The sequence below is a fragment of the Perca fluviatilis genome, chromosome 19, assembly GCF_010015445.1.
Source record: "Perca fluviatilis chromosome 19, GENO_Pfluv_1.0, whole genome shotgun sequence".
Classification (NCBI taxonomy): Eukaryota; Metazoa; Chordata; class Actinopteri; order Perciformes; family Percidae; genus Perca; species Perca fluviatilis.
The window spans coordinates 23,010,532-23,032,292 of record NC_053130.1 but is presented as its reverse complement, the minus strand read 5'-3'; the positions used below and the strand labels follow the sequence as shown (position 1 = coordinate 23,032,292).

Here is a 21,761-nt window from a genome sequence, read left to right as displayed (position 1 = left end):
ATGAGAGATAATATGTCCATGAAAAGTGTAAGTCACTGAATCTAAAAATATGCGTACAGTATAATGTCTTCATGTTCAGATTTGATTGAGTTAAGACTCCGAGAGGGGGTGCGCTTTTGACACAAATTGGATCAACAAAGATTCAGGAGAAAACAGCCACTTTTAAGTTGTCTTCATTTTCTTGTCTTTTATTATAAATTGCAAACAAATTGATCAATTATGAACATTATTAGCGAAAGGCTTTTAATATGCATATGTACAAACAGGATATAACAGGAAGAACATCATAAATACTCTTTCAACAAAACTGAGAAATGCCTGCAATGTCAGAAGCAACCACGCTGTTAGAAAACGAGTGAAGAGATGAATTGCGTGGAAGCACATTTATGATCTGCCATCACTCTGTACAAAGATATACAAGCTCCTCTTTCCTCACTTTTCACACACAAGTCCACTTCTTTGTTCCGTGTTGTTGATTTGCCTTTCACATAAGCCTCAGTTCAACTACAACTCATACCAACAGCAATATCAGCACCATAGTCTTTGAGAGGAACTTTAACAATGTCCCTACTATCAAAAATCTCCTATGAGGAAGATTAAAATGCACCAATTCTAAGAAGGTATATCCTCTTTACAGAGAATTGTATAAAAAGCACCATATTATTAAGTTAATGAAGTATGTTAAGCCATAAGAGGAAGTGCTAGGCATGCTTTAAATCTACATTTCTCTGCAAGCACCATATCGCAGTAAGTTAGCTTTATGTTTGGCACCACTTCCTAATAAGGAACCCTTTGTAAAGGTGCTGTGAGTTGTACTTTAACTTTAGGGTTGCCATAAATCCCTTTTGCTCCTCCAGCATGTCGTGTGCTTTTACAAGATTGTAGTTAAAAATTCAATCCATCAAATGTGCAGTTAGTAAACTCTGAAAAGTTGATAATGAATGAATTTTGGTCCGGATGATCTTTTCCAGAAGGACAGAGGTAAAACTGCACATTGGAGAGGTTTGCAAGATGAACTGAAAAGCTAAATGAGCTTTATTGCCAGAGAAGGATCTACTGTAGGGCGATATTTCACAACCCAGATGTTGTTGTGATTTATTGAATCTAACTGATTAGGAAATTATGTATTAGCATTAATAAAACCCTTTGTTACAACTTATAAACACTTTATAAAGGGTGACTTATTAGTACGATAATTAAAGGATTAGGAATACTCTGTTCTCTTTATGGCACCAACAGAGAACAACTGGCACCACAGTACAGTATACATGAGATGAATGATCTGAATGCACACCCTTTACCGTTAGCACCATCTGCATATTTGGGACCGAATGCTGATTCACTTTAAGATTTCGTTTTTTTCCAAACCCACAATCCTCACCTAAATTCAAAACCCCTCCCTGTTCAAATATGGGGCGCTGCAGCCAATCCAGCGCGGCCATCTGGGCAACAGAGTGAGTAAATTTACCATCAGCGTTCTGTTAAAAACAGCCCAAGATCAAGATGTCCCTCTCTACACCTCCCCTCCACCCGTCCTGTCTTCAGTTTCTGGGCTGGGAGTTGAACTCCTGGCAGATGTTGTGGATGATCTTGGGTACAAATTTGTAGAGATTGTCGAACTCATCAACGAAGAAGGAGTGCTCCTTGTCTGGGTCCGTGGCGATGTACTCCAGCTCATCCTGGGCGGCCCAGGCAATGCCGATGGAGTAGGCGATCACACCTAGATCACAGGAAGGGACGGCAGATTACACACAGAGACCTCACATGTGTTTGTCACATCAAACACAAACTGCATGGCACCTCACTGTGGACTGACACACACAGGAGGAAACTACTTTTTGTACAATTATATTGTTGATTCTGGCCTTTTTTCCTCCAAAAAGAATTTTTAAAAAAATCTAGTTTTAGATTAGGGGATTATGCATTTCTTTATTTTATTCAATGAGTTTTGAAAATGTTTAGGAGATAATCACTGCTTGACTTGACCGTATCTGCCTAAAATGTCTCAAATGTTGGGTGCCTAGATAGCTCAGTTGGCGCCCATATATAGAGGTTTACTCCTCGACGCGGCAGGCTGCAGGTTCGACTCCGACCTGCGGCCCTTTGCTGCATGTCATTCCCCTTCTCTCTCCCCTTTCTTGTCTTCAGCTGTCCTGTCAAATAAAGGCCTAAAATGCCCCCCAAAAAATTATCTTTAAAATCTTGATCTCTAACCTTGGCGATGGACGGCCAGTGCAGGCGCCCTGACATCATCGTAGGAGCGCCCGTCTGTAATGACAATCATGATCTTGCGTTTGTTGGGTTTGGATTTGCTGAAAAGCTGCTCTGCGGCGTAGGTGATGGCAGCACCAGTGCTGGTCCCGCCGCTCCAGTAGTTGATGCGTTTGATGGCGTTCAACAGCTCGGCCTTGTTGTTGTACTGGCCGAAGCCAAACTCCAGCCTCTGCTCGTAGGTGTACTGCACAGCTCCGACCCGTGTGTCGGTGTCAGAAATCTCAAACTCCCGCGTGATGTTGGCCACAAACTGCAGCACCGTGCGGAAGTTGCCAGTTCCGACGCTGCTGGAGCCGTCGATGACGAAGGCGATGTCGTTGGCATTGAGGCAGGTTTTGCTGCACACCAGGCGGTCTGTGTCACACACTCTCTTCACCAGGGGCTGCACGGCCTTCCTCAGAGCAAACCAGCTGGCCACGGGCAGGGAGAAGAAGCCGTTTGTCCGACACACAGCCTGTGGGATGAAGGATAGGGGTGTGAATCTTCACTGGTGTCACGATTCGATTCAATTGCGATTATCCTGTCAACGATTTGAATCGATTCGATATCACGATGCATCGCGGTGCGCCACCTCCTCAAATTTATTACATATTGCTACACATGGTTTTCAACAGCAAATTCAAGCAGTCAGATATGTATGAACTACCCTTTTTAGTATCTGATCTTAAAAAAAGACATTTCCTGAATGCAACGGAGTCTGAACTCAGCAAGACAAAAACAAAAAAAAGCAGCGACCGGAAAATGAACGGGTAAAATCCTCAGGCAGTAATCGATTATGGTCTGTCACTGCATCGATGCAGAATCGTCCAGGTTCGCATCGATGCATTGATTCATTTCAACACCCCTAATGAAGGACCCACTTCAAACTGACACACCTCTGTGACAATACCCCCACCTTGTCAACAAAGTTGGTCTCAACCAGGTTTTGTTTCTCGTTGTCATCAGCGCCCTCGATGGTGACGAAGAATATGTTGATGCCAGACTCCCGAGCGAGCCGAGACGCCTCCTCCACCTTGTCTGTGGGCCAGCCGTCCACCAGAACCACGGCCACGTTAGGAGCACCGCCTCGGTTTCCATTGACATCACTGAAGTAGTGCTTGTTGATGTAGGAGAGGGCCTTTCCTATTAGTGCACCAGGGGGCAGCAGGGAGACGGTTAAAATGATGCTACATCCACTTTCTATACAAGTCTGTGGTTGAAAGGCAGGAATGCATTCGAGAGAAGAACCAGTCTGTTGTTCACAAAGTACAAATAAATCAAAATACACATAGACCGTAGAGTGTGAAATGAAAAAAAAGGACAATTGAAAAAATATATATACTTTGAAAGTGCTCATTATGTACATTCAGTGGACTGAGATTTTTTTGGGAGATGTATTTATTTCCTAACCAGTATGTGCGGAAGCAACCTTCTAAAAAAAAAAAACGCCTGTGTGCAAATATACATGTCTCTGAGCATTGCTTTAACTGTATATCATCACAAAAATAGTGATATCCCATATCCCTGCCATAGTCTTATTGATGGTCTGAACGATGGCTGAAGAGGAGAGCCTCTGTTGGGGACTATAGAGGCTTTTACAACCACTCATGCTGTTGTATGATTAGAGAGCACTTCTGGGCGAACACAAACAACACTATTTGTACGTGAATGCAAAATTTAGCAAGTCATAAAGACACATGTGGCAGTGGGATGCATGATGCTGACGCACCAACCAAAGCAGAAAAACAGTACTTGCCCTCTGAAAGCTGACCCCCATGGGCTGGTAAAACCAAACGTTTTTTGGTCAGAGCAGAGGGAAAAATACGGCTTTCAGAAGCAGGACTATAATTTAGCTAACAGTGTCTCGCAGCAGATTTAGATTTAATTCTATCCTTGCATGTGAAAATGTGCCTGGCTAGTAAACCATGCGATAATTGCATCCCTTTCACTTTCACACTTGTGTGTGTAGGCATTTACAGTAGCTGGCAGCTCACAGCAGGTCACTCACCTACATTGGAGAGGCCTCCCTTCTGGGCAATCTTTTCTATGGCTGACTTCACCTCTCTGGAGCTGGAGTAAGACTTCAGACTGATCTCTGTCACAGGGTCATCCCTTCAGACAAAACAACAAGCGATCACATTATGTTTTCTTATCTAAAAATGGTACATAGTGAGTGACACAACAGGAATTGTGAGGTTACCCGTATTGGATGAGACCCATCATGGGTCCAGCCACACCCACGTTGATGGTCTGAGCCACCTCAGACAGGAAGTCTTTCTGGATCTTAAAGCGCCTCTTCCCAATGCTCCAGCTCCCATCCATCAGGAAGGCCAGGTCCACCTTACAATCTGCAAAAACAGGACACACCACAGGGTTACAGCAAATTGAAAATGTTCGACTTTGACGCCCTGCAGCATTAGTAGCAGAAAAGTCAATGTGACAGACTTAAAGGGCATTTTAAAAGATTTTTTTGTGGCATTTTAGGCCTTTATTGGATAGGACAGCTGAAGACATGAAAGACAAGATGGGGAATGACGTGCAGCAAAGGGCCGCAGGTCAGAACCGAACCCGCTGCCACTGCGTATGGGTGCGCGCTCTACCAGGTGAGCTACCCAAGCACCCACCCTGTGGAGTTTTTGACCACTGGTAGCAAATTTCAAAAAATGTGTGAAAATGTATTATGAGGGGGAAAAAAAACACTTTAAGCATCAGAGATACATACAATGTGTTTTGGTGAGAAACACTGAATGTAAACATGACTGTTTGTTCATGACAAAATGTTATCAGTACCTTTAATTCACGCCACAGGTTTTGACACAGGGACACTGAAATGAATGCTCTGGCCCAGTTTTTACCAGGATTGTCAAAATTGTAGGCAATAATTTATAATTTAGGAGATGCAATAATCAAACATAAGTGGCTTTAAAGGGGGATGAGGGACATACTTGGGTCTCCCTGTGACACAGGCTCAGGTGCTCTGGGTACAGGTTCCTGCTCCCTCACGTTGAAGCCTGAAAATCAAGACACAAACAGCAACAAGCAAAGTTTTGAATTCTGCTGAAATCTGCTTTTTAAGGCTTTATACGATAATTAAGACTTTTCATGCATTTCACTGGGCGTATTGTGTCCTTTAATAATCATTAAAATCACGTGGCATTTAAAAAGGATGGTGCAAAGAAAATTATAATTGACAGTCATAACCTTATCAACCTGTAAGGCAATTTAATCATGTGTTGGAATTATGTATTCCTAAATGTCCTACTCTCTCACTACAAAGCAAGACAAAAGGTCTATCAACCTGAAAGTTTGTTTGGTAAAAATATCCATTAAACATGGCACATTTGCAGCTGTCCACTTTCCAGAGATCATGATCCTAGCCAGTATTTGTTGTGGCAAAAATGATGCCAAACAGGAACAGATTTTATCCTCAAGCAACCATGCCATTTGACTTTGACTCCAAATCCCTTCAATTACAGGCTGAGTACAAAACCAGATGCTTTTCCTTGGATAGCCTTGGTTTTGTTTGTACAGTCCGAACTGATGACTTACTGGTAAAGGGACTCTTTTAGGGAGGCAGAAAAGTAGTAGTGCAGTAGTTCAAGCAATCTCACCTGATTCATAAAGGTTTGCATCTGGCTTCCAGGCATCCACTGGCTCCACTGCATAGATGATATCATACAAGCTCAGCATTAGCACATTTCTACCACAAAAAGCACTAACAACACTCAAAAGGTTAATATCTTTTTTTGTAAGCTCTACTCATAATAAGAAAGCAGCAGCAGTTAGGGAAAGCTCACAACTTACTGAATAGCAGAGCAAATGACGATGAAAAAGTTGGATTGCTTTATAGATGCTATATGATGTGCCCAATCTGTTTGTAGCCATGGTAACGACTGCTTACCTCTAGTATGGGTTGTATCCAATGGCACTTTACGGTTGCCATCTGAGTCAGTGGAGCGAGGCACTAAAAGTAAAGACATTTTCAGTGACGACAGACTGTGACACACATGAAACAAATGTAAACGCACCATGGTGTTAAAGCTTGCTCCCAGCCGCTCCATGTCATTTGGTCGGATGTGTGGTGGTATTGTTGTGGTGCACTCTGGAAATGGCTTGGCCACTCAGTTTTCCAAACCAGGCTCGGCCGTGCCATCAAACAGATGGAACCATGGCCTATAATCTGGAGGTAAAGGTTTTTTGCATGCTCTTTTGTGTCTTGTCAATGGGCCATATTGTAAGTGGTTTGTATTTTCTAGTGTTAAGACTGTGACAAAAAAAACAAATCAAATGTGCTACATGTAGTTCAGCATTTTGGGAAATATCACTTTATTTTTCCGGAGGTAATGATGGAATGCCATACAATGCCATGAAAATTAGAAAAGAAATTAAAAACCTTAGTCATCTTGTGTGTGAGGGTGTGTTTTTCTGTGTGCAGAAAACAGGTTTTACATCTGCAGAATCACAACCCATACACATTACAATATAAGACCTGAACCCCAAGGCCTGTTAGTTCCCAGTAAATAGAATAGAAAAACACTTACGGTACGGTCCAAAGTTATAAAACCAGCGCTCATACTCTGAGATATCAGGCCTAGGATCCCGTGCTAGAGGAGGATGTTGTGAAACCTGTTAGTATTCCCACAATGAATTTCAGAGGGAAAAGCACACATTTCCATGGTTGTGATTGGTCACATATTTCCCCCAACCAATCCCATACCAGTGAAAACAACAGCTTTGTGCAGAATTATCACTCACAGTGTCTCTCTCTCTCACATGCAAACACTATAAACCTGCCCTATGCTCTTCTCTTCCACACTTTCTCTCATATGGCAGGCAGATGGCATGTAAAGACGATGTCCTGAGACATAGGCGTAGATTATCTTTTATTTGTTTTGGGGGGGGGTCTCGTTCTCTAACAGATTTGTTGTTGAAATGTACATGATTCCTAAAAAAATATCCAGAAACATGTGATGAGGTTTTGAATATGCAGAAAGTTTTGATGCAGAAAAAGGCACAAAAATCCGCCAGAATGGAGGAAATAGTTTGTGACGCACAACATTTCATGGGGTAGGACCCCCAGACATAATGTGCCCCCCCCGCCCCCCAATGCTGAAACAAAACCTACGCCCTTGTCCTGAGAGACAATTTGCATGTACTTACAGATGGAGCCAATTAAAAACATACATGTTCAGCAGATACCTCACTGTATCAGTCACACATAAGCATGCCATGTTTGCACATGCAACATCAGTGGATACAAGGTGTAGTAACCGGTCGCTATGAAGGGGGGCAGTGCACACCAAACTGTCATGTTGTGCTGCCTGACTGACTTACCCGTAATCTCAGGTGTGTCCGTCTCACTCCATGTGTATCCTGAGTCTGGAGCTGCATAACTAACGTCTGAATGTACAGCAGAGAAGGTGGAGGCATCAGCAACTACAAGGGTTACATTAAGGGTGCTTAATGACACACCCATCAGCCTCTGCTGCACTTTGTATTCAGTGCTAATTAGCAAATGTTAGCATAGGAAACTGAAAAAGATGATGAACATGGTAAACATTCTACCTGCATGAATGTAGAGATGAATGTATTACAGGAAGAGGAATTGCTCTTAATACATCCACGTTGTAAAAGAAATGTTAGCGTGCTGTCGTTAGCATTTAGCTGGAAGCACCACTGGGTTAAAGTACAGCTGTAGACTCTTTTATCTTATCTTGTTTTGACAGACATTAAAGTAGAGGTTAATACAATCAAAGACACCTTATTCTAATGGTATGATGCAACGTGTGTTTGGGACCATAACTTGTCTTATTCAGTCATTTATTTGCAACATGACATGCTTCATTGCAAAACTGACTTTCAAAGTAGCTCCTCTACGGTTCAATTGCATTGATCACCATAGATTAGGCTGCGAGATGAGACAAACTTACAAAATTGTTTCTGACTACAAGTGAGAATTCTAATTCTAATATATTCATTAGGCTATTTAATTAGGCATTGGATTAATAAATCAAAAGCTTAGATTTATCTTAATAATTGCACCCATACCAGTCTTACCTTAGTCAGTTTGAGCAATATACAAAATATTTACATTTGTATTAGAAAAAGCTTATGAATTGTTGAAGGAGGATGATCTATTTTGTATTTGGTACCTGCTGGTCGTCGAGCTCCAGGGAACCAATCAGGACGAGGAAAGGAGGGAGGTGCCCAATCCCTTCTGGGAAAAGCTGTGCAGGGGAAGATTAGAAAGCTGGGTTAAGCATCAAGGGGGAGCATACTTGTGACCACCACTAAACCTGCCACGTTATTAGTGGGGTATGCACAAGATGTTCAGCCTCGAGTCTAGACACTAATACAGTAGTCAGACAGACAGAGAGACAGACAGACAGACAGGGACTAAGCAACTGTAGGGGTTGTTTTAGTGAATTTCAGCCTAACTTTTTCAGTATAGAGACACAGAGGAAGCCCAACTCTCTGAGAAAATGTGTTTCTCATTTTTTCTGTTTTCTACCTGCTGCTCTTGGATCACAATTTGTTCGCAAAGACTCAAAGTTTTTGACTTGTAACGTGGCAAAAACATCAGACAAGTTTAATTGGCCAGACTCTTGTATGGCTCGAGGTAAATTGAAATGTGATTGACCACTATAAGCCCAAATAGCTGAGCAAAACCATAACAGTGCATTGTATTTGTCTTCACTGACTAAACCATGACAACACACTTCAGTTAACCCCTCCCTGAGGTAGATGGGTAGCTTACACAAACACACAGCCTGGTTCCCATCCAGTGGCAGCTAGTGCGTAGGGCCTTTGTTGACCGGGACGGGCTGGGAGAGCCCAGCCAGCGGCCCAGTGAAGCGTGGGAGTATTATTCTAAAGTTGGTGTCAAACTAGGGACAGTGTAGATAGTAGGACGCAGAGATTAGCCTAATCTGCTGCTGGTCAAAGGCCCAGCACTACACAGCAGACAGTGTTGTTATTTTTTCTGATGAAACAGGTGCTTTAAAAGGATTGAGTTTAACTCTCCTGATCATAGCCACTTCAGTGGTCACTGCGGCCAGAAGGTCAGAGCAGGATTGGGGATACTGATCCTCACCTTGGGTTGTAGCTCAGTCTACAATAAGTTTGCAGGGGCGTTGGTAATGTATGCAATTTCTCTGAAAGTCATAAAGCAAATTTGATTGCATTTCAACACCAACGAACAGAATTGTAACATGTTTTACAGGTTTTTCATGAACCTTTGTGGTTGTCAAGTGGGCATATCTCATTGCAAATGCAAGGCTAAACTGCATCGTAACATTTCCAGAAAGCTGAGCAATAATTTTCCAACATCTGTTTGGGGCAGCAGGGTGGCAAAGCGTCCGGGGAGAAAACCCTTCAACTCATAAACTCCAAAGTCGGCAAGCATCCACCTTGCTGTAGTGTCCTTGAGAAAGACACTGAATCCGTGGCGGCTCCAGGGGCGCTGCTGTGTAGCTGATCCTCACCTCTGACCTCTGACCTCAAGCCTAAAGAATTTCCCTAAGGGTTCAATAAAGTATCACTCTATTATCCACAAGCTACTCATCTGAATAACTGTTCTCTGCACTGATCAGAAACTTTACAAACTCTCAGCAGAAACACGTTAGTCAGATAAATGATGCACTAGCTTAAAACAGCTCAGCTGAGACTGCATTTTAGACATATCATACAATCAACCATCATTTAAATGGATAAAACTCTGTCTAATTTTAGGGATCTATGGTTTTGCATTCCACAGAAGCAAAAACAAAAGCACATTCTCCAGCAACCCAAACCTATCCTGGTTTAAATGGTGAGAGCTTTCTATTCTTGACAGGCTGGAGAGTGGACCCAGATCCTGCAGCGCTGTGGATCGGGTCATACGTCTCTCTGGGAGCGGCACCGGGCCACTTGGTGCTGCTGCTTTCATCTCTGTCTCCCTCTCTGCAAGCATTTACAAGGGAGGGGAAGAGGCCAGACCAGATGGGATCTGTCATAAGATGTTATTACAGTACTGACAGAGCGTGTTTCTCATCGTGGTCTTATCTAGAAGAGAGAGTTGAGAGTTTGCTGCTGTCTCAGAATAGTGGAGATACGGCACAAGATGAAATTCAGGACCATGATATCACATTGTCGCCCATCTCTGAGGCGTATCAACATACTCACTGCTCATTTTTTCACGTTGGGTTGAGTGAAAGTATGTAATTGTATTCCTGCTCGTCGAGGACTGGCCACGCATTGAACCACAGTATCCCACAGAGGGTAAACATTAGTGCTGCTTTATAAAACATTTCAACCAGGGTTTAATGGCCCTAGTTGTTCCCCTGTTTGATCCAACCTGACGACTTCTCTACGTCAGTGATTGCGTCTGCTAGTGCAGTTTCAGGGTCTGGAGATACTTACCGGGGTTTGACTGGCTCATGGTTGGAGTCCGCTCGGGCGGAGCCGGCTGAACCCTGTTAAAAGCTGTTTGTTGCAATGAGAAACAGGCAGATAGAAATAAGAGAGGAAAAGGAGGGACAAGGGGGACAGAAGTGAGCTTCAGATCGGGGGCTCCATCCACAAATGCAGCCCAGCTGTTTTGCTTTGAGTGAACTTGAAGGCATTTTCTCCGCAGCATGATATCAAAAACAAAGGGATATATGCTGGGCGTATTTACATGCCTTAACTCGGCCTTATTTGCCTCTTTTCATCTCGGAAAATGAAAACATGAATAAGAGGATGTGCCTGATGACAGAGAACAGTGACTATCGTGAAAGGAATGTTAGCTGAGCTGCTTGATGGAGGGGGTTAGTGGTGACCCTGGGGTGAAGATCACAGGGCTTATGGGTGTGGATACGAGGGTCAGACTTACAGAGGTCTATGTCTCCTGGATTCTTGTTCCAACAAAGACATCTGTCCCCTGTGCTGCCCCTGGCCCACATTCCCTGTCAGTCCCACCATGTCTACCTATTTGTTACTCTGAATATATATATATATATATATATATATATATATATATATATATATATATATATATATATATATATGTGTGTGTGTGTGTGTGTGTGTGTGTGTGTGTGTGTGTGTGTGTGTGTGTGTTAGTGATGAGGCTTACCTGGACCAACTGGAGAGGATGGCTGTCTCCTGATGGTTGCCCCTGCCTCTGGTCTGCGCATGCCTGGGACCAAGATTGAAAGACAAACGTATAACGAGACAACATGAAAATAACACTCCTCTTTTTTATCTGGAACAAAACATTGGGTTACAAATTGACCTTGAAAGACAACAGAACAGAAGTTGGGCTTCTCCAGAACAATCTGGTCTGGCCGTGTGTTAGAAAACTAGTCCAAGTCTTTTGAAGCAGCTGTGCACATACGGTCATGCAGAGTTCACGTATATCAGTACAAAAGAACGATAGAGCAAAGATCAAATGTTGAGGCAATCTCTGGTTAAGGTAGAAAACAAAAATGACACAAGATTAAAGCTTGGTTTACCTGCACTGGCACGTTGTGGGAATCTATTCGGATAGGCACTTCCTCTGAGTACTTTGAAGAAATGCCATGGTTTAGTTAAATTGTTATATGTGGTGTAAAGGACTTTTCAAGAGCTGCAGAATCAGTGAGAGTATAGACATACCTTGGCTGGGACTCTTTCCTTGACCATTCTGTGACTGTCCTATCCCAGTGTTGAGAATAACAGTGTGGGCAAATTTAGACAAAATGTTTTTTTCATGTAAATTAGATGCAAATGTAGCAAATACAACAACGTTTTGGATTTAGTATGAACCAATAACCCAGGGCATGGCCTTACTGTTATAAGTTTTTGGCTTAAAACAAGTGAACTGAAAGGATTTCCATTATTAAATACACAAGTTGTGCCATTCATAATGACAAACTTGCTTTCAAAGCAGGACAACCGATACCTTTAATACAGAATACTTGATTAATCCTGATGTACACTATTCCCAGAGGACTGATGTAATGCCAACACCACATGCTTGATGTAAACACGTATTCCTGCATACATCCCAGTCTAAAGCAACACCCTCTCATGCCACCAAAAAAAAAAAAAAAAAACTCTTTCCTTTGCTTTGCTTCACTTACTTGAACTTGCGCCTGCCACAGAGGCAAGGTATGGGTGACTGCTGCCTAGATAAAAGAAAGACAAATGGGGTGCCAGTATGGAGAGGAGAGAGATAATGTTACAGAAAATGAAGGAGAAAGAGACGGGTGGGAGGTTGTCTGGCAGAGAGCCCATCTCATTTACACACATACCTTAAGATATTGCTGCATTGTCTACGCACTGTTGCTGCATTTCTATCCAAAAATAGTGCAGATGACTCACAGTGATTACCGTCTGATAATGTTTTCATTTAATAAGAGTGATGAAAGGTCTGGTGATCAAGTGTACGGTAAAGTCAGTCAAGCTGCTGAGCAGCATCGTGCTAACTTCGTCACAGACCAGCTGTAATTTGTCATAATTGCAGTTGCGCCTTGAAATTACCAGCTGCAATCACTCGTCTTCATCACTCAGTTTCACACAAATGAAAGCTCGTTCTGGCAAACACGCATTTCTAGTTACAAGCTGCTAATGTTAGTAAGACGTCCGCTAGGCGACACACTTGCTGCAGTGGATCTTCTGTGTGGATTGGTATTACTGGATCGTTAACAGCATCCTGCATCCAAGTAAATACGCAATCCTGCACATAACATACGTGGATCCATTGATTTAGAGGAAAGAATTAGCTTTTTGTACATTTTGTACGTTTAGATGCAGAAATGATGTGGGTGGTTGTTTAAATCACCTGCATCCCTGACTTTATGCACAGCAGCACGAGGCTTGGTAGTAGTCGGTGGTGGTGGAGGTGTAGTGGTGGTGGTTGTTGTGGTAGCCAGTGTGGTGGTGGTGGGTTCAGGTGTTGTAGTTGTGGTGGGTTCAGGTGTTGTTGTCGTAGGCAGCGCTGTGGTGGCCTCCTTTTGACCTGAAAGGAGATGATAAATTAAGGCGGTCTTGTATAAGACAGATAGATGGGGAGGAAGAGCGTCTACAGTAACTGCTGTGTTTTAAGCATTCTTGACATTCTTCACCGGACTACAGTACTCTGACTCCTCATTCAACCTGAGCGAAGTTCAACATGCCAGACTCAAGTGGGGGGGGGATGTCTCTGTAGTAACTTTGTCCCCAGAACACACTTATCTGGTGATTTGTAAACCAAAAGACGTCAAGATGTCTGGGTAAAAAATGGGCAAAAATTGCTTGGAAAGTAAAAGTTTTTAGATGTCCACGTTTCAATTAACCTTTGTTTCAACAGCTTTTCAATAGCTAGATTTTAATGTGAAAATGTCTTAACTATAAGATAAAATATAGTGAATGAAAATGCTGTGGAAATAATGATTATATGTTGTCTAGACATCTAAAAACCTTTCATGTTTTAACCAAATTTCTCTCAGTTTGAACCAACATGTCTAGAGAGTTTTTTGAATTACAAATCACCAAATCAGTGCTTACTGGGTCCTAATTAGATGTCCTATCATTGTGAAACACCAGGGATCTGTCAATCCACTCAATGACAAACTGATTTTAATGCACCAAAATTCATATTCACGTAAAAGATGCATGATGCTTGTGTAAAAAATAACCCTCCTCTCACTAGTTTTCACGTAGGTTGGTCTTGAGGGGACGTAGTCCAGAGTAGATGGGTAGATCACTCCTTTCTTGGGCTTCCCCACTGAAACAAAATAAAACCATCTGGTTGGAGGTCTAACTCTAAAGAACTGTGTTTAACATTGTTAATTTCATCATTAATACCTGAGACAACGAACGACTCCCTCCACTTAGGTAGAGACAGAGAGCGCACTCCATTGGCATTACTGCCTTTGTAGAAGTTCTGCCCGGCCATCTTCCTCACTATCACCTTCCCTCCTGTGTTGGGGATGACGCCACTGTGGATACAGAATGTATTATCAGATATATTACTGATAAAAAGACTATTTTGACTGCCAACGTCTCACATTCATCACAACTACTGTTAACCTGTGTATGGCTGCGTTGCAGATGCTGGATATGGAGGCGAACACGCCTGTCCCATAGACTTGCTGCTTTGTCTCCTTACAATGTGCGGGACATTTGACTATGAACTCTGGGAGATTGATCTTTCCTGCTCTGATATCACACTCTATGGCTGGAACAACTGTGGAGGGAAGAAGAAGAAGAAGTAGAGCAAGATGGTTGAAGACAGAATATTACACAGGTCAAGATGTATTTTTTAGATGTTGAAGTTACGTATTACCATTGTTTCGACAGCAGTGCAATTAGAGCTTAAACAATTAGTCAATCAATGAGTCAGTTTACATAAATAATATCTGCAACCATTTTGATAAACAAATGATTCTTTCAGTTATTTTGCAAATAACTATTTGCATAAGTTCCGATTTTCTTTTTATTATGGGATAGTTTACTGAATAACTAAGTTTTGGAGAGTTGGTCGGATAAAACAAGCAATTTGATGAAATTACTTTGGAAATCATGGTGGGCATTTTTCACATTTACTTGCATTTTATGGACCAAATGATGTATTGATTGATCAAGAAAATAATCGTAACAAAAAAACTCGATAATCGATAATGACAACAATTTTTAGTTATAGCCCAAATTCCAATGACTACACTTCAGCATGTATCAAATCAATGCTAACTGTTTCCAGCCTTGTAATGTTTCCAGCCTATAAATAAAGATTGGAAGTTTTTACATTTTGAAGTGACTTTTTGAATAAGTGAATTAAAAGAGACTGCAGTGGAGACAATAACACTGGGGATAACAGAGATTACAGGCTTGCTTGTTGATGATGTCTACCTAGCTTTGGTTTCTTGTTCTTTGATCTGTCAGGCCTGGCCCAGCAAGCACAGGAGAGGAGGAGCACTGTGTGTGAGACAGAGGGAGTTTCACATAATAGCAGACAAAGTAACATAATCATCGGTGTGTTTACTGTACACACAAGACCTATACAGAGGATGCTGCTGTTTGATGAATGTACAGAAAACTGAGTCTGAAGGAGTATTTTGGAAATATGAAACACTGTTGTGGAGGATGATATATTTAAAACCAGCGTACTCCTGCAGAGAGACAGACGGGTTGCTCACCGAGGCAGATGGCAGTGAGTGATGCTCTGCTCATGATGGGTGGTGTGCTGCTTCAGTGGGTCAGCCAGATGTCCTTGTCTAACCTCCCAACCTTAGAGAGAAGAGAAGCAGCAGAATGTATCCTCTGAAACTCATTTCCTGCTTCCTGACTGCTTACTCACTGAAAGTAATTTTGGACACTTTTTTGAGTGTCAGTTAGAAACAAGACAGAGTAAACTTGTGCCACTGAGATACACTTTCCAGAGATTTTTGGATAAATAGCAGACAGACTGTGCACTGTAACTATACACAGAGCTGAATGACTCATCCAGCGTCCATAAGGCCAAATGCGGACAATTAAACATTCATCGTAACTCACATTGTCTGGCCTACTTCTAAGATCAGTCAGATCAAATACCGATTGTATTTTGGCATAGCTCAATGTGTCTTGTTCCAATTATTTGGTTCACACAAGGCTGGAAGTATTTGCCAATCAGAAGCTCCACAGCAAACATCTGGGCTGAGACAAAACAGTATGTAAGAGCCCTCCCTCTATCTGTGGAGTCAGACTCAATTAAAGAGTACACAGACACAATTTAATGTGTAAGGAATGGGGGAATGTGTTCAATCAGATGGCTTCTTTGTTTGACACCGACAACCACAACAAGCTGGATCCCAGTTTGAAATACAGTCTGTTTACAGTACACAAAACATTTAATTATGTCCTGTAATTCTGATTCAAAAGATTTACCCATGTGAAGACATACATTAAAGTGGAAGCCTGTGATAACAAGAACAGCAGTGGGTCGCCAAGACCTCATTCCAGACACTGCAGGTCTGTTGTAGTAATGATAGTGTAGCCCTACAACAGCAACGTCTGAACTAAGACAGACAGCCAGAGAAAGTCTTACACTAGCTGGAAAATGAGCTAAATATGAGAGCTACCCCATTCCCTGTCGAGGCGATGGGATGGAGCTCCTTAGCCGGGAGGTGATGACTGAGGCCTCCCTGTTAAAAGGGGACTGCTGTACCTCCCTCCAGGGCGGCATCTCGTCTGTCACTGCCACTACACACCAGCAGGTTCAATCTGATCAAGTTGGAACATGTGATACAGCGACCTCTGAGGCATGGTCAGATGCAGTTCAGACTGTGCATGTTAGCAATATGAAGTAGTACTATTGAAAATACAATGTAAAAATACACCTGTCTTATTCGATCTGTGACTAGAAGATCTCCAATTGGATCCCAGGAGGATACATTTATGTGAGGAGAGTCTCTACCTTAAAACAACTAGTGAGGTGCCTTTGAGCAAGGCCTTTAACTTCCAACTGCTCCAGTTAGTGTGAATAACTGTAAGTTATAAATCATAGGCTTTATTGGGGTTTTATCATAGACTGTATAAAATATGGATGTAGTCACCATCTTGGCAGTGAATGACATCGGCTAATCCAAAAATGGGCAAATGGGTGGAGTGTGGATGGAGCTGAGGTTACAGCCTACGCTCGCCTCCTGTGATGGCAGAACACTTGTCACTCAAAGCTTGTCACTCATTTATATATATATATATATATATATAAGCTAAGTTAAGCATTTTAACATGGGGGTCTATGGGAATTGACTCCCTTTTGGAGTGGCAACTCAATGAACTGAAGTTTTTGGCACTCCGCAATGGCTTCATTTGACAGCACCAGAGGCTGTTGCTTGGTTTTTATCCTTGATAATTGTAACTGGAGTGCAGAGGTATACATACAATACCTATATTTTATTGATCAAATTAAGTTAGTCAATCACTCATAAAGCACAGAATTGGCAGTGACAGAAACATTTCACAATTTCCAAAAATCTATTTTTTTTTCAAACACTGTCTGTACGCTAATTATGAAGCCAGAGCTAGCAACCGGTTAGCCTAGCTTAGAAAGACTGGAAAACATCTAGCCTGGCTCGAAATCTGCTTACCAGCTCCTCTAAAGCTCACAAATTAACGTTATATTTAGTTTGTTTTAATTTATACAAAAACAGAAGTGTAAAACCGCAAGCTGTGGTTTTAAGGGAGGTTATCACTTGGACGGGCGCAGTAACTTACTGCAATCTTTGCAAGTTACTTGGCAATGTTAAGGTGACAGCAGGACCCCAGGAATTCACTGTGCCTAACCAAGAAATGCCACTGTATGAAATAGTCTGGCAAATAACCCCCAATAAAATCACAATGTGTTGTTTTTACACTTTGGTTTGTGTCCTGATTTAAAAAAAAATCTAAACTGTATCAACCATTGGATTTTATAACATTTGGACACAGCATCTAAGTACGTGAATAGGTGCATTCAACAAAATATTGAACCATCCCTTTAAAATTTAAGAATGAATCAACAAATGTCTCCTAAACAATAGCATCCTGTGATGGATCTTTATCAGATTGCATCACAGTCCTGTCAGGCTCCTAAACATGAGTGTGCAGTGTAATGAAAGGTTACCTCAATCAGACATTTCCATGCATAGGTCTCTATTGCAGCTTCTACATAACGTGTGCATAAGGTGCTTGTTGTGTACTGAAGTGCATGATTTCTCATCTAATGATGGCATTTTTGAGTCAATACACACTGCAAACATAACACATCATGTTAAGGTAAAATGAATATAACTGCAGTTGGCAGTAACAGGACTTTCCCTAATGCAGCTCTACATTTTTATCTGACATTCATGAGCACTGACATGATTTTTCCACAGTGTTGTGCTTTGACAGGCAGATGGCTCACTGCTGCACAGTCAGGACTACAATTTGTCCTTGCGGGGGAAGAAAGCGGAGGCTGGGAACAAGCTTGGACAGATATGTACATCTACAGTACAGGAGACAGACCTGCAGCATATGTGAGGTGAGTCAGCGCACTTCACTGGATAATGAAAATTACAAAACTGATCTGTAATACACCTGCGAGGAAATCTGAACCGTGAACCCCAACTTCTCCGACATTGAGCTACTTCTAGCGCACAAACACTCCAAAAGAAGCCTTTGTTCAGGGAGTCCTCTAAAAGAGGCATGACATCATTGTTGGACAAAATGAAATGTGCAAAAAAAATGACAATAATTTCAGACCTCTTAATTTGTGTTCTCAGTGTGAGCCTCTAAATGCCTCCTTCTCCGAGCAGTGAAACGTGGGGCAAATGATATCCTTTGACAAACACTGTAGGGAGTTTCCTGTACACTAGATAATAATCCTGGGGAGACTTGCGCGCGCGCGCGCACACACACACACACACACACACACACACACACACACACACACACACACACACACACACACACACGATAAAATAATCAAACATAGACCGAGATCTGGGATAACTTTTCACATGCTCAGATAGCTTTGGAGACGGCCACTGTATGTGAGGGCATTCAGATTCCACCACCATACATCACAATCAGGGTAGGTTGCATACTGTAGGTGTTTTATATCCTACATACACCTGTGCTAAACTTTAGATAAGGCATGCACTGCTTTACCTGGCCTCTGCATTGCCAGAATGCTTTATTTTTCCCCACGTTGCGCATATTCGGCATCTCATTTCAAATGGGTGGGGACACAAATCAAACAAACTGTTACAGTAATAACTATGACAAACTTTGCAAAAAAAGCCACTGAAGATGAAAGACGAAAGGTTCTGTGCAGCAGGGGGCTCAGTTACTTTCAAACCCAGCAGCTCAGGCAGTCACATAGTTTGAGGAATTAAAGCGCAATTCAATTCGGATAACATTCTTACTACAATGTGGATTACATGCACAAAATAACCTTAACTGGGATTACAAGGCCCAGCAGATTTGTGCAAAGACTGTTGGTCTACTGTTTCAGCTCCTGCAGGCAAATAATAATGCAGGATGAAAATCACACCTTGCAGGAGTGTCCCAGATAGGCTATCAGTGGCTATAATGCAAACAGGATGCACAGTAGCTACCTGTGCCTATTCCAAATACCAGCACATAATGTGTTCTCAAAGCATGGGCAGACCACACACCTGTGACTGGTGCTTAGTTGTTGATAAGCACTGATGATAATGCACTGAAAATGTCATTATCTCCAGCTTTTCCATCAGTTATGAAGGTCTTTAGGGCTATGCAGCTTCATGTTTTTTAATCTTCCTCCATTTCAGCAGCACCCGCATTCCTTGGCTGGGGTGGCCAGTGTAAATGCAACAAGTGTAAGCACCAAATGGGGACTGAGGTTTTTTTTGAGTGCTGTGACCTGACTAGAACTTTTCACAGTGTTCCTAAGTGATGGCATGCCTACAGTAAGATAGTATTTACAGACACCCAGTGCCAGAGACTGTTAAAACCCAGCATTCACAGGTGTCAAAAAAGTACTGTAAGCATGGAAGCTGTGCCAAGTGCTGTAGCAACAAGCCAACTAAACAACCATAGAAGAGATCAGACACACAGGAAAGCCAACATGTCTCTACAAGGTCATTTCTGTAGCCTTTTGGTCTGTTGCTGGGACAGTATTTGTTTATCAAGCACATAACAGGGTGAATTACTTTCATTCTTGGCACCATCTTAAGTGCAAGCCAGAGCCTGTCGTCTGCTGCTGGACATAATATATAGAGACCACCTGTGGCTAATCAGGCTCATTCAAACCATACAGAAATGTCAGAAATAATACACAGAGAAATGTCAAACATAATGTGCAAGACATAAAAATAAAAGCTGAAAAATTCACTTCTCGGGTTTGCTTATTATTTCAGTGGCAAAATGAGTCATTTCAAAATAAAGGCTTGGGCTAGCTGGATAGAAATATAAATAAAGACGTATCATTTCCCACAGATCGGTTTTATAATCAGTATTGAGAGTTTGTAGGCTACAGTATGAATGTTCATGAAATGTCTGAATTTATTCAGATAAAAACCTCACTTTAGGAAAAAGCAAGGGGGTGTTTACTTAAAAAAAGAGCGAAAGACTAACAAACATTTACAAAGTAAACACTGAACTTACGCAGATTTATGCTTATTTGGGCCGCCTGTCAAACCTCACAAGCTCGGCTGAAATGAATCATGAGTCATATATTGCAAAAGACATTAGTTAATAAAAAACAAAAACTCTAAAATCTCGTGTAGTGTTGGTTAAAAACTCCTTACAGAGCTGATTATCGAAGGTTTTTCGCTTGGACGCAATCAATTACGCGCAATTACGCACCATTTAAAAATGTATTCACGCCACGCAGCAGTAAACTTCATATGCTGAATTGTAGCTCTCTGTTCAAAATCCTCATCTCCGTAGAGCAGTGAAGGTAAACTTACCTGAGAAGGTAAAATAGTTCTACAGGAGTTAAAACAAAAGTAATTCCTTGCGCAGTCTTCCCCCCCCCCGAATCCTTACTCTTTCATTGAAAAATAATTTTGGACCAGCGGGCGTGTGTGCAGGCGCTGAACTGTTCCACCTGGACTTTTACTCCTGTATGATCGGAGCGCTCATTAAAAGTGGAGGACGGGACGGGGCCAGAGTTTCCCCTCTTTGCCCGTCCCACTTCAACCACCCAGCTCTCTTCACCCAGGCAGGAGTAGATCAGTAACCCGGGGCCATCATGGGAGGATGCAGAACTGGCACTAGCATTGCAGTGCGTGCAAGCATCCTTTTGTTTGTTTGACATGGTTTTTTTTTTTAGGACAGAAGCAGCCAACACATATAGTATATTCATAGTTTTAGCATGCCCAGGGAATGGTTATGCTTTATATTGGCACTTTAAGCTGCATATTTTCTGTTATGTAAGGGAGGAAACCCCAGCTATGTGTTCTGCAACTCACTCACCCCATCATCTGACTGAGAAATAAATCAACTAAGAGCAGTGTGTCAACTCTCGCCAGAGTAATCACCCCTCCTCCACTAAATAAACCAATCAACACCTGTTTGAGAAACAGACACTTTAAGTCACATCCACTGTCACTTTGGGGTTTGTGGCTTTTGTCTGCTGCTGTGGTCTACAGTACATGTGCACTTCAACAACAACCCCCCCACCCCGTAACACACATTCATATGTCAACCTCAACTACTCTAACAGGGAGAGCCTGTTAGTTTATGCAGATTGGCACACATGCTGCTGTTATTATGCACTATATGGATGGTTAAGCTGAAGCTGATTGCCATTTTGATTTAAAGGTCTTAAGGGCTGCTGTTAAAGAGCTCATTGTGCATGTTATTATGGTATTTGCACAAACGCAGAATCCACCTTGGGAACTTTTTATTAAACATTAAACCTTCATGGCTCAAGTAGATAATTGCCCATTGATGTTGCTAGAAAGGTTTTGTTTCATGGTTGATAATTTCTCTTTCAACAGTGCCAAGTTTGAAAGCTTTTCAGCTGAAAAAAGGTTGTCCTAAATCACCACACCCATGGAACAGTGGAGGAGTTTTACAGTTTTCTGCTAAAA

The 21,761-nt window shown here is 42.1% G+C and overlaps 1 protein-coding gene across 11 annotated transcripts; it reads right to left on the bottom strand.

Annotated features, from left to right (window-relative positions):
* Window positions 1-160: 160 nt before the first annotated feature.
* On the bottom strand, window positions 161-20,904 carry vit (vitrin). 11 transcript variants are annotated; one of them, XM_039783362.1, is made up of 23 exons: window positions 20,634-20,903; window positions 15,372-15,462; window positions 15,085-15,150; window positions 14,266-14,422; window positions 14,041-14,174; window positions 13,883-13,960; window positions 13,037-13,213; window positions 12,336-12,380; window positions 11,869-11,907; window positions 11,727-11,777; window positions 11,348-11,410; window positions 10,654-10,716; window positions 8,406-8,480; window positions 7,588-7,689; window positions 6,795-6,857; window positions 6,155-6,217; window positions 5,865-5,912; window positions 5,199-5,264; window positions 4,454-4,601; window positions 4,262-4,365; window positions 3,170-3,396; window positions 2,215-2,728; window positions 161-1,720 (listed from the first exon to the last, which is right to left on the bottom strand). In XM_039783362.1, the coding sequence occupies exons 2-23, from the start codon at window positions 15,403-15,405 to the stop codon at window positions 1,542-1,544; spliced, it is 2,496 nt and encodes an 831-aa protein (XP_039639296.1). In that variant the 5' UTR covers window positions 15,406-15,462; window positions 20,634-20,903; the 3' UTR covers window positions 161-1,541. The 11 variants fall into 11 exon arrangements, with proteins under 11 accessions (XP_039639296.1, XP_039639299.1, XP_039639297.1 ...); XM_039783365.1 differs by having other exon boundaries at window positions 1,542-1,720; window positions 7,588-7,653; XM_039783363.1 differs by lacking the exon at window positions 20,634-20,903 and adding an exon at window positions 20,329-20,365 and having other exon boundaries at window positions 1,542-1,720.
* Between the last annotated feature and the right edge of the window lie 857 nt (window positions 20,905-21,761).

Excerpts from the sequence above, each read along its gene's own strand:
- vit (XM_039783362.1), bottom strand. The coding sequence starts at position 15,405 with ATGAGCAGAGCATCACTCACTGCCATCTGCCTCG. Across the intron at positions 13,214-13,882 it reads ACCAACCTACGTGAAAACTA|GTCAAAAGGAGGCCACCACA; the intron begins GTGAGAGGAGGG and ends ATCTCCTTTCAG. Across the intron at positions 7,690-8,405 it reads TGGAGCTCGACGACCAGCAG|TTGCTGATGCCTCCACCTTC; the intron begins GTACCAAATACA and ends TAACCCTTGTAG.